This window comes from Watersipora subatra, chromosome 7 (genome assembly GCF_963576615.1).
Source record: "Watersipora subatra chromosome 7, tzWatSuba1.1, whole genome shotgun sequence".
NCBI lineage: Eukaryota > Metazoa > Bryozoa > Gymnolaemata > Cheilostomatida > Watersiporidae > Watersipora > Watersipora subatra.
This window is the reverse complement of record NC_088714.1, coordinates 3053535-3066583: the sequence shown is the minus strand read 5'-3', so window position 1 is coordinate 3066583 and position 13049 is coordinate 3053535. Positions and strand designations below refer to the sequence as shown.

General features: G+C 34.9%; 1 protein-coding gene across 3 annotated transcripts in view; it reads right to left on the bottom strand.

Annotated features, from left to right (window-relative positions):
* Positions 1-13049, bottom strand: part of LOC137399287 (aminopeptidase N-like) — a 55039-nt gene that overhangs the window by 4009 nt on the left and 37981 nt on the right. For all 3 annotated transcript variants that reach the window (XM_068085325.1, XM_068085326.1, XM_068085327.1), the window contains 7 exons: positions 11469-11548; positions 10418-10521; positions 9410-9465; positions 7486-7722; positions 4318-4455; positions 3000-3173; positions 223-357 (listed from right to left, as the gene is read on the bottom strand). In XM_068085325.1, coding sequence (XP_067941426.1) covers positions 223-357; positions 3000-3173; positions 4318-4455; positions 7486-7722; positions 9410-9465; positions 10418-10521; positions 11469-11548 — 924 coding nt within the window. The remainder of the gene's footprint in view (positions 1-222; positions 358-2999; positions 3174-4317; positions 4456-7485; positions 7723-9409; positions 9466-10417; positions 10522-11468; positions 11549-13049) is intronic.

Sequence of the window (13049 nt, the reverse complement as noted above, 5' to 3'; positions counted from 1 at the left end):
ATACGCGTGCAAGTGTTCATTAAAAGAACTAGAATGTTGCTAAACTCTATAATGAGCCAATTTCCCCTTTCCTTGCCATCCTCAGCAAACAGCAAGGATATGTGAAAGAGCTGATTAACTAGCAATAGCAAGTCAGACCATACTAAACAACTGGTTCGCAGAAATGATCTGCGCAAATCAGAAAAGTGTGAGATGTAATGGGCTGTAAAAGCAGCTACTAACCTCTCTATCAGCTTTGGCCAGTTGGTCTTTACAAAGTCCCAGGTGTCTAGCCGACTACGTCTGTTTCTGGCCACCAGAGATATGATCCCAACTGTTTCATCATCCTTTGCTTTTGCCAATCCATAGTCAAGGTAGCTGTTGTGTAAGAAATGATTCAGAGATAAACAGAATTGTCTTGCATAACTAGATTCAAAGTAGCCCTCTAACCTAATAATTCACAGAGCTGTACATAACTAAACTAGAAGTAACTAAGTCTAACCTTATAATTCATAGAGTTGTACATAACTAAGTCTAACCTAATAATTCATAGAGTTGTACATAACCAAATTAGGAGTAACTAAGTCTAACCTAATAATTCATAGAGTTGTCCATAACTAAACTAGGAGTAACTAAAGGCGCGGTCACACGAGCGCCGAACCGACTTAGGTTTGGAAGTTGTTTTCCTTAAGTTCGGCTAAGCCACGTATCACACGGCATCCGAAGTCACTTCGCTTCCTAGATACCATACTACGTATGGAGACAGGACACTGTTTCATTGGTAGTTTTTATGTATTTGAGCTAAATATTTCTATTGTAAACAAAAAACTTTTGAGGAACAATTATTAATTATAATTACGCAGCAGAGTTATCAGCTGGTCAAAATAAATCACTCGATACAAAGATTTTGCAAACCCTTCCCATCAACATAATTATATTTTTATTAACATATGAATGTTTTTCTATGCTAAGTACATAACAAACAAAAACAGTCTTTATCATAGTACTGTGGTTTTACATAAATAAAACAGTCAACGATACTTCATCAGGATGAGTATGACACATTACTTATATTCTACACGAAAGAAAATCACAACCATTCTCTTACATTTATGCAAAACTTAAGTGCAACATCTTACATTTATGCAACACAATCACAAGTCCGGGTGAGCCTTGTCGTAAATTGCTTCATGTTGTACTTTTAACGAAATAAAAGTATCGTCCCATTTCTTTTTTAACTTTACTCGCACGCACTTAAGGAGAAATGTGACGCGTGCTCACTAGAATTTTAATCAGCCAATAAGAGCAAGGGTTCGGCCACGGAATTTTGAGCAGGACCGAAATGGTTCGTTTCGGCCAGAAATGTCTTTGGTCGAACAGTTTACAACTGACAGTGACGTCATTTTGCGTCGTTTAGTTCGTTTTGGCTCTCATGTAACCACCCTTTTAGTATAACCTTATAATTCATAGAGTTGTACATAACTAAGTCTAATCTTATAATTCGCAGAATTGTACACAACTAAGTCTAACCTTATAATTCATAGAGATGTACATAACTAAACAAGGAATAACTATGTCTAACCTTATAATTCATAGAGATGTACATAACTAAACAAGGAATAACTATGTCTAACCTTATAATTCATAGAGATGTACATAACTAAACAAGGAATAACTATGTCTAACCTTATAATTCATAGAGATGTACATAACTAAACAAGGAATAACTATGTCTAACCTTATAATTCATAGAGATGTACATAACTAAACAAGGAATAACTATGTCTAACCTTATAATTCATAGAGATGTACATAACTAAACAAGGAATAACTATGTCTAACCTTATAATTCATAGAGATGTACATAACTAAACAAGGAATAACTATGTCTAACCTTATAATTCATAGAGATGTACATAACTAAACAAGGAATAACTATGTCTAACCTTATAATTCATAGAGATGTACATAACTAAACAAGGAATAACTATGTCTAACCTTATAATTCATAGAGATGTACATAACTAAACAAGGAGTAACTATGTCTAACCTTATAATTCATAGAGATGTACATAACTAAACAAGGAATAACTATGTCTAACTTTATAATTCATAGAGATGTACATAACTAAACTAGGAGTAACTATGTCTAACCTTATAATTCATAGAGATGTACATAACTAAACAAGGAATAACTAAGTCTAACCTTATAATTCATAGAGATGTACATAACTAAACAAGGAATAACTATGTCTAACCTTATAATTCATAGAGTTGTACATAACTAAACAAGGAATAACTATGTCTAACCTTATAATTCATAGAGATGTACATAACTAAACTAGGAGTAACTGAGTCTAACCTTGTAATTCGCAGAATTGTACATAAAAAATTCAAATTTGAGATATTTTTGCTTGCAGCTTAGTATTGTTTTACTTACACCATTTAAACTCCAATTAGAATAAATAACTATATGGTAAAATATAAAATAAATAGCTACATAGTAAAACATAAATAAAATGGCTACATAATAAAACATAAATAAAATGGCTACATAATAAAACATAAAATAAATGGCTACATGGTAAGACATCAAATAAATGGCTACATAATAAAACACCATACTAGTATGGTTTAGTTCATTATAAATAATTTTAAAAGAACTTTTATACAATTACAACTTTTATTTGCACGTACCGAATGTACCCCAATGCAAGAACTAGCAATGTCAAAAACGGATAAACCAAAGTTTAGCTTAAACCAGCTTAGCTTTGATCCCATGAACAAAATTAGCCCTAATTAATCCTAATAGCAAAAGGAAAAGTCACCAAATACGAGAATACAACAAATAAAATTGTCTAGTGAGTGATCTTCTAACATCAACTCTTCGTTAATCTAGTAACACTATAATATAATTCACTATAATATAAATTAATTCACTATAATGCTTGGGTTGGCTAATATAATTTAGTTTAAACAAGGTTGAAATTGTAAAATAACAGATAAAACTAAACACTCACTGTCGCAGAAGGGAATTGTCCTTGCCAGACGCGAGCACCACCATGTATCTAGACCGTTCGCTGGCTATTTTAGAAAACTTGTACTTTGCCCAAAGCTTAGCCCAAAGGCCTGCCGATTCATTCGACTGGTAGGCGCATGTCCACACTTGCAATGCCACATCATTATGGACGACTCTGTGATTCACATATAAAAAAACAAGAAAGTGATCATGATACGGTTGGGGTAGATGTCAAAAGTTGGTTCATACAGTAGCACGGTAAATATTGGCTATACTAAAGCCCCAATAGAAATTCATTATTACCTGAGTGCATTTACAATGTGGATTGTCACAAACACAAGCACAATCAACGCAAGATCATCATGCCTTACTTATGTAAAAATTAGGCTTTCATTTTCTTCTCATTTAATCGATATTGTAACTATATTTATTGCTTAACGTTATGCTTAATGCGCCTGTGCGCGGGGGCGCACACACATACCGATACATAACACACCGACACATCATAGACGAAACTGGTGCTACACCGACACATGACTCACCCCTACCGCCGCCGCCCCCACCACCACACAAACACTACACTACCCACATCGACACACTACACACACTCAAAATGTATCATAGGATAAAGCTACGACCAAACGTGCCCATTTTTTCGTTGATTTTGACCGAAATCACGAAATGAACGAAAAACAGAACTATTCGGCCAAAATTCACAGAATTGTCAGAGCTGTGCATGCACACCAGAATCGTCGACGAAACGCTTTTGATTGGTTGAACAAATTATTAGTGATCACTATTTTAGCAGCTTTTGAAATTGGTATAGTCCTAGGCGCAATTCAACATAGCACAAACGATGCAACTGTCTAGATTGCGCTATTGTTGGTTCTTTATCGTTTGGACAGCATGGCTACATATTTTTTTTAAATAACAATTTCTTTTTAGCAGCAAAGGTTCTGTTGTAGAAAGCGTTGTCATTTTTAGCGCAATCAAGTCAGTTGCATCGTATTTACTATGGCAAATCGCGTTAGTATTTTTCTTGTGTGTCGCCTTATGTGCCTCGGACTATATAAATTGCGAAAGCTGCTAGAATCGTGTTTGCTAATATAGTTCAGCCAATTAAAAGTGTTTCGTCGACGATTTTGGTGTGCATGAACAGCTCAGACAATTCGATAAATTTTGGCTGAATAATTCTGTGTTTTTGGTTCATTCCGTGATTTCGGTCAGAATCAATGAAAAAAATCGGCATGTGTGGCTGTACCTTTAGCGTGAAAAAGTACAGGGCTTTGGGGTTACGGTGAACCAGAGAAAATGCTCACTTATCTGTTGTAGCAGAGCTGTTTGGACTGAGAGTGCTCAACCATAGAGTTGTCAAGTTTTTCATGTAAGGTATGTCACGTAAGACTTTCTCATGGTTGATGTTTAATGCCATCGATAGCTTTGAGCTGAGTAGAGTCCTGCCAATAGGAAAGTGTATAACATTTTTATATGACTGCTGATAAGCATGCGATATTCAGTTTATTATAATATGAGAAGCGAGTTCTATGACAGTAATAATAATCAGCGGTGAGAAGTAGATGATATATCGTAATATATGAAGTACCATAAATTGCGGCATACAAGTTGGCCCGACGCATATGTCGATGTCTAAATTTTGGTTTAAAAATCCTGGTTTTGACATGTACCTGTCGTATAAGTCGACCTCCCTCTCTGGCTCAAACCGTTTGACTACTAATAGTCAGTCAGCATCAGAGGCAGGCGATGCGTAGCTGAGGAAATGGCACTCACAAACGCCATCAGTAAAAAACAATCATGTTTTTTTATCGGCAATATGTACAAGTAACAAAAAAATGAGAGATGACAGTTCTAGTGAAGACCGCAAGGAACAAAAAACAATACTTCACCATCACATTAGCCTGCTTCGTCAATAGAACGAAACTGCCACCTTTGATAATATGTACCTTTTTAATAAAAAACATGCCGCAAGACAGATTTCTGTCAGGAATCGTGATTCATATACAAGAAAAAAGATGGATGGACGATAGTGGATGTGTCAAATAGATTACCGAAGTGCTGGCTTGTAGAAAGATACTGTAAAAAACATCAAATTAAAAAAACACGTTATAATTTATTCAAGAAAAGAATCCTAGCAATGACAATTTGAATGGTGAAGAATGGGACTTTATGTTTGATCCATCTCATGTTGAGTAGAATTACTAGTATTCTACTATTTAACAAATAAGTCCCTTTACGCCATGCCATGTAATTTTGATTTACAATGGTTTTTTGAAGCTGAATTTTACTAGAATTAGTGTCATGAAAAATGTGACCGCTGTATTAAGTCGAAGATGGATTTTTAAACTTAAAATTTGGTGTCAAATTTTTAACTTACACACCAGAATTTATGGTATGCCGAAGTACCCATAAATACTGTATGACCTCTTTTTATACAGAATTCTTTTGCTTGTCCTGAAGGAATTAATTTTTGCCAAAACAATTTGGCTGATATACAATCAGTATTTTCGCTGCAAAAGCTGGAGGTGTTGTCCTACAGCTTCAATCTAAATTTTATTTAAAATCAGCAAATATTCTGCGCCATACTTCTGCGCCATACTTGGTGCATTTAAAACATAGAAGCCATGTTTAATACATTTTAGTAAAACAAATTGCAAAAGAAGTTATTTTTTTGCAGCCCCCATTTCTCTAGAATAGAAATATAGTTATCAGAAAGATCCAAGATCCATGTTGAAGAATTTCACAAGCATGAGCTGCAGATGGTCACTGTTGACAAGTTTGCTTTTCATCCTTACTAAACCAAAAATTAAAATTTGAAGCACACGATATTATGCAATAAACAGAAGGAAACTGCCTCTTTTTGTTTTGGCAAAATGAAACCAAAATACCTTAAATTTACTGTGGCAAAGTTTTAGGTGGATCTGTTAACTCTATGATCTGTGATAAATGTTTTTATATAAGTACTAAGGTGAGCAGCTTTACCATCTTTTCGTACTAAAAGAGTTAATAAGGATTGTGACAGTTACTTGGGACAGTTTCTAGCCCAGGTTTCCTATGATTTCGGTTCACAATGAAAAGGTGTAAAAATAGCCTGTATGTTATAAATAAAAATCGATGAATACAATAATATAGTAGACAAAACACAAAATGCTGCCTGTATTTCAGGAATATGCAAGAATATAATGGTTGAACACCAAAGACGACGAGAGAGCGTCAGTTGGCAACCAATCCATGTTTTTGGGTTTCCTTGGCTTTTCTCAAGAGTGTTTGAATTCCAACTTGTTGTTCGACATCCAAACGAAATAATCTCATAATTTTTGTTCGAACTATGATTTTTTGAGCTCTGAGATGCTCACAGACTGAGGAGACTGAGGATGGACTGTATAAACAGATTTGTACATACAATAGTATCACAACATAGCAATCTACAGCAATGAAATAACTCATATATATATATATATATATATATACATATGTATGTATATATATAAATTTGCTAAGAAATGTATTACAAAAAATCGAGCACTTTATGCTGACTTTTAGCCTATACTTTATTGTATGTATATTTATGTGTATATATAATTATATATATAAATACACTACACTTGAGCCCTATATCAGTGAAGTCTCAACTATTATCTGTATATATATATATATATATAGCAGTAGGCCTGACCACGTATTTATTTTATGTATATGCATAAAAAAAATTGTTTACTCACCCCAGTTAACCCATATGGGTGGTAATTTCTGCTCTAACTCTGGTCTCCTACCAGAGACCTGGGAGTTTGAGCACTCGCCTCAAGATCTTAGCTGTTCCCAATAGCGCACTTTTCTGCAACTCACCTGAGTTGATTGCTGTCGGTATCTGGGCAAGCCACATTTTATGCGCCGGTGTTATTGCGCCCAGTGCCCCAATGACTACTGGAATTACAGTTGTTCTTACATCCCAGCATTTTTCAATCTCTTCTCTAAGAGAGAGATATTTCTCTACCTTTTCTTTTTCTTTGCTGGCTATATTGTAGTCATTGGGTACTGCTATATCTATTATAGTAGCCCTCTTGTTCTCCTTGTCCACCACCACTATATCTGGTTGGTTTGCTAGGACATGCTTGTCAGTCCGGATGTAAAAGTCCCAGAGGATCTTAGCGCGGTCATTTTCATTGACCTTACCAGGAGCTTCCCACCGGTGTTGTGGTTTACTAAGGCCATACTCATCACGTAGACTTCTATTATTACACAACAGCTGCGACATGATTATGCCGCTTGGTGTATGCGTTTCCTGCTAGCTGCTTGCATCCACGGATGATATATATATATAAGTAGGATATGAGACTATATGAGACTATATGAGACTATATGAGACTGGTGTCAGTAATTGTAGACTAGCATACCGTAAAAGCTCAAATTATCAGGCTGCATGGCATAAGTTTAATTGGTTTTATGTTTTAAATAATGTCTTGGCCACTCACCTGTATTTGACTGCCATATTGTCCACATGAGCAAATGTCAAGTTCATATCTGGCACATTCAGCCATTCATAGACATGCCCACTGACGGTCTGATACTTGTCAAACTGCTGGTCATGGATATCAAGTAGGTACTGCATACTACTCAATAGAATCCTCCATGTCAGGTAGTCAGCTGAAGAGGAGTTCACAACGGAGGCAAGAAACGTGACAAACTTATCGGGTTCCACATGACCCCCGCTGTCAACAATGAAAGTATTGACAAAGCCGAGAAACGGCCAATGGGCTGACAACTCCTCTAAATACGCTAACAAATAGAGGCTTGCTTGATAATTAATAAGATTCATGGTCCATCTAGTTCACTGCGGAGGCATCTCCGGTTAGAAGACTAAGGTATGTTTGTCAAGAGTTATATCAAGACTGTAAAAGTCAATTTACTAGGAATCTGTAGCATAGAAAACTGATTCCAGCCAAAATCCAGTTTAGTTGAATTGATGCAAACATGACAATTAACATGTATTTTAATAATGATTTTGCCAACTTGTGAACTTTGTCAAAACAAACTAAAAGTAAAAACGGTTTAGTTCAGTTGATAAACCCAAATACTATTTGTTTTTAACTTTATTGACAGTAATTTCAGTTAAAATAGAAATGTTTTTCAAATTATGCCATACAACAATAATTAAACAAAAGACAAAAGGGCAATGCTTTATTTCATGTTATACTGACTAGGAGCGAGCAAGCTTGTCTCCAAGACACTAGTTGAAGCTGGTCAGCTGCATAAAGTTTGCTTTAAACTTGGCTGAAGATTTCATGTTTCTCAATATAACCCAATATTTCTCAACATAACCCAATATTTCTCATCATAACCCAATATTTCTCAACATAACCCAATATTTCTCAACATAACCCAATATTTCTCAACATAACCCAATATTTCTCAACATAACCCAATATTTCTCAACATAACCCAATATTTCTCAACATAACCCAATATTTCTCAACATAACCCAATATTTCTCAACATAACCCAATATTTCTCAACATAACCCAATATTTCTCAACATAACCCAATATTTCTCAACATAACCAATGTTTCGCAACATAACCCAATATTTCTCAACATAACCCAATATTTCTCAACATAATCCAATATTTCTCAACATAACCCAATGTTTCTCAACATAACCCAGTATTTCTCAACATAACCCAGTATTTCTCAACATAAGCCAATATTTCTCATCATAACCCGATATTTCTCAAGATAACCCAATGTTTCAAACTGATTGGTCAAATATACAGCCGTAGATTACTAGCTCACAAGGCTAATAACATAATTATATATTACTCTATGCCACTCTGTGTATCAGATTTGCACTTCTGCTTCTCTCATTCTTGCACATATTCTAGACTATATACAACTAGGTTTGAAAAATCAAGTTTTTGGGTTATAAAAAGCTTTGCTAAAGTAATTTTCTGAGCATAAAGCACCGTCAAGCGTTCAGTCTTACTTCATTGAAGTCTTAGCCCCAGAAGATTGTCAGCATGAGTTCTACCATATATCATACCTTCACCTCAATAAATTTAAATCCCTGTTTCTGCCCGTTAAGATGACCATAGAGCCACACATCTAAAGCTTGTGATCAACAGCAACACAACGACATCTATTTATGTAGGCTAAGTCTTAAGCTAGTAGTTAACCAATCATAAATGAGTGATTTCTTATAAAAAAACACAAATGTTGATAGATTTTGAAAATATAGAGTTGGAATAAAATGCGCTTTATCAAACTTGTTACAGAGTACCATTTATAGTTTGAATTACGGTTGCAAATATAAGGTGCTCCTTGGGTACCAGGTGTCTAAAGTAGCAGAAATATCAAAAGGAAAGTATTAGAATTAACTAATTTAGAGAGAGGATAACTCACCGAAAGAGCAGCGTCATGTCTGACACAGCATTCGCTATATCAATGTCAGTCATTATCTGCAAATGCAAGCTAGCCGTATAATACAGACACACATAACAAATTGAAGAGCAAAGCAAGGAAGATTTAAGCAACCTCTAGCAAATACAGGGTCAAATTACAATTTATAACTCAATATGCAGACAAAGGTATTGTTGACCCATTTATTTTCTCAGTTAGTTTTTTGCTGTAAGCTCTTATACGTGTTTATTACAAATAAATAAAAGCTTGTTGTTTGTTTTAGCCCCTGATCATTGAACAACAATCTCTTTTAGAGATTAACTGACAGTATGTCAAAACAACATCATCTATAACAATATATTTATAACAATATAATCACGATATATTGTTTTTAAGCACCGGTTTTGATGTTAGAGAAACAAAACCCAGTTTTGGATATACAACTTGATATACAAGCTTGAAGATGATTTCACAAATAGTGACAGTTTGTGTCATCTTTATGTCTCACATTAATGTTTGAGTGGTGGTTATAAAATTACACCAATTGGCTTGCCCGTCTCATATTGCAGACTGAGCTAATAATAAATTCCTCCTTTGTAGATACAAACTAAAATTTTTAAAAAATGTCAGTAAAACTTGGTTATTCTCAGGAGTTATATCTTAAAAAATATTAACAGATGCTCCGTTTTCATTAATCAGGATTTTCAACCGGCAAATTTTAAATTATGTAGCTAAAAAACTGTCAATACTTTGCAAAGATAGTGAATATTTCTGACTTGAAATATGGGTAAAACCTCGTATTTGCTTGAAATTATGCAAAATATTATTGAAACTTGATGATTTTATTTGCTAACACAGATGAATAATATTTTCAACTGTTAGTTAAGCTTTAACTCAGCGCTACATGTATCTGTAACAATGGGAGACAAAGCAAGGTTATTCTTTTGCCAATTTCTTAAGACTGTACGTCAGCAAAAAAAATACTACAAAAATTAAGACAAAATCACGCACCTTCAAGTCGGGAAACGTGTCTCTGTTCGTGTAAAGAACATGATAGTAACCAGTCCAGTTCAGGTTCAACAAGGCCCAGCTTAGGTCTGTTGACAGAATCTGGCCTGAATATGACAGAGAATAATGATGGAGAAATGAGAAAGGCACAAAATTACACCAAAGAACTTATTAACTAAAATAGAAGATTGTTTATGGAGATGCTTATTTGAGTTGCTTATTTAGACTTATGGAAAGTATAAGCTTGCACAATGCTGGGAAAATATTTAGGACACACAATAAGCAATGCATGGTTTGCCAGATTTGCACTAGGATAACTTTCTCGTTTTTACAGATAAATACCCGAAATTATACCATTACAAAATTCCTTATACCGTTAACAATCTAACGAGTTTAATTTTATCATTTTTTGGTCAGATTAGACACCATTTAAAGGAGCATATCTTGAAGTATCACAAATTGTCACAATTTGAAATAAAAAAAACTTGGGTGACCGGAACTCTCTAATATTCTTTTCTTCTAGAGGTTTGATCAACTTTTTGTTAGACAATTAGACTTAGGCCCTGTAACCAGCCTGGTTACAGGGCCATTGAGTAACGGCCCTGTAACAATGGCCCTGTAAGCAGCCTGTAACCAGGCCCTGTAACCAGGCCCTGTAACCAGCCTGTAACCAGGCCCTGTAAACAGCCTGTAACCAGGCCCTGTAACCAGCCTGCAACCAGCCTGTAAACAGCCTGTAACCAGCCGTTGAGGTCAGAAAATTAGTTGTAGTATTTGGTGGTCTAATCCCCCAGCAAGTACCTTTTGTCAATCCTCTTAAAATTTGAGTTACAATGAAAATTGCCTACTAAATGAAGAGGAGATTGAGATTTTTCTTTGAAACTAGATTAGTTGGATTTCTCAGTCTAATCATGCTATCATAAATATAAATAGTATCTTGAAAAGAGACAAAGAATATATTAAAATGAGGTATATGAAATGTATATTGAAATATTCATGAAGTGAGGAGTGTATCAATCAGAGAAGACAGAGTCTGACACAGAAAGATCCATACCATTGGTTGAGTCTAGAGTGTAGCGGTCTGAGGTAGAAGGGCTGGTGGATGTTTGGTAGATCATCGGTATAACCCATGAGCTGTAAACAACAGATTAAATAGGCAAAAAAGATCATATAGAGTACATCAAGTTAAAAAAGAGAACTTTAAACTCTGAGTTGAGTTTATTACTATTGAGTATTATAAGGCAGTGTTTGTTTTTCATTAAGTGCCAAGAAAGCGCGAAACACAAACATAGATGTAGATATAGTTTTACGCAGGTAATGCTCTCAGATATTTATAATGACAAAAATGATATGTCTGACACTTTGTATCTTAAAGCATAAAAATGATAAACACAAGACAATTACTTACTTGCAGAGGGTCATATCTCTAGTTAATCATACGCATGTGCAGAAGCAGGCTGACAGAATGAAGCAGACATAATACAGATAATGATATTACTCTCTACTAACCTATTTCACACAATGGAACTCGGAGAGAGCAGAGAACTTAGAAGACATTTAAACTTTTGAGAAAAACATGTAACAAACTAGCAATTACAATGACATTTATGGAAATATTCAGATTCAGCAGACATTGTGGAAATACGATAATAAATATGATTTATGACCATTTACCGTAAAACCTTTAATTGAACGCCATGGCGCTCTTTTCAACCCTGCCTCTATAGTGGCAGTCAATTGGAGGCGGTGTTCAAATAGAGGCTAGCGGTCTGTTTTTCGAATGGCTTGTCAGAACTTTCGGAAGATAAATTTAGCCCTATTACGGACGAAGCCCGTAATAGGGCTAAATTTTCATCTATATTTTGCTCTATTTTGTGGAGCAATACTAAACCTTGTGGATGCGATAAATCTGCTAACTTACCTAACTTGTCAAAGATCTCTTAATAAATGTGCATCGAAAAACTGAGAAATATCTCTACCAGTTGATATCTATTGCTTGCAATTGACCTGTGATGATATTATAGCCTGTGTCCTTCTTTGCAATTTGTTGGCATTTTCAATTTTTATTTCATTCTAAATTTGAAGACATATTTGTATTTTATATTTAACATTGTTGAATAAAAGTTCATTGCACTCACTGATGTTTGCTACAGCTTACAGCCAAAACTAGCTTTTTATGCGCAATAGAAGTGGAATTATGAGCATCGATCCATTGTAAGCCGTGTTAAGATAGTCGCAAGGATGCTATTGAACAACATGCTATAAATCTGCATATTTATAAGTCTACTTTTAAGTCTGCACAATAATAATCTATCAAATGATACAAATATGTATTCATGAACAAGTGACATAAACGAACCATACTTATATTACATGCAGAAACAAAAATTAGGGTTTTTAAAACAAAAATATTTCTATCGTTTGCTCGGATAGCTGCGTTCTGATTGTTGCTTTCGATGGAACGAATATCTTCTAGCTGTCCAATACACTCCACAATACCTTCTAGCCTCAACTCTTCTTCTGCACTGCTAAACTAGTCGATATAAGCGTCCAAACAATTTTTTGCAGAGCACAACTTTTACGTGCTGCATTTAGCACAATAAAAGTATGCTCAGTAAATGTAACCTTTGGTTCA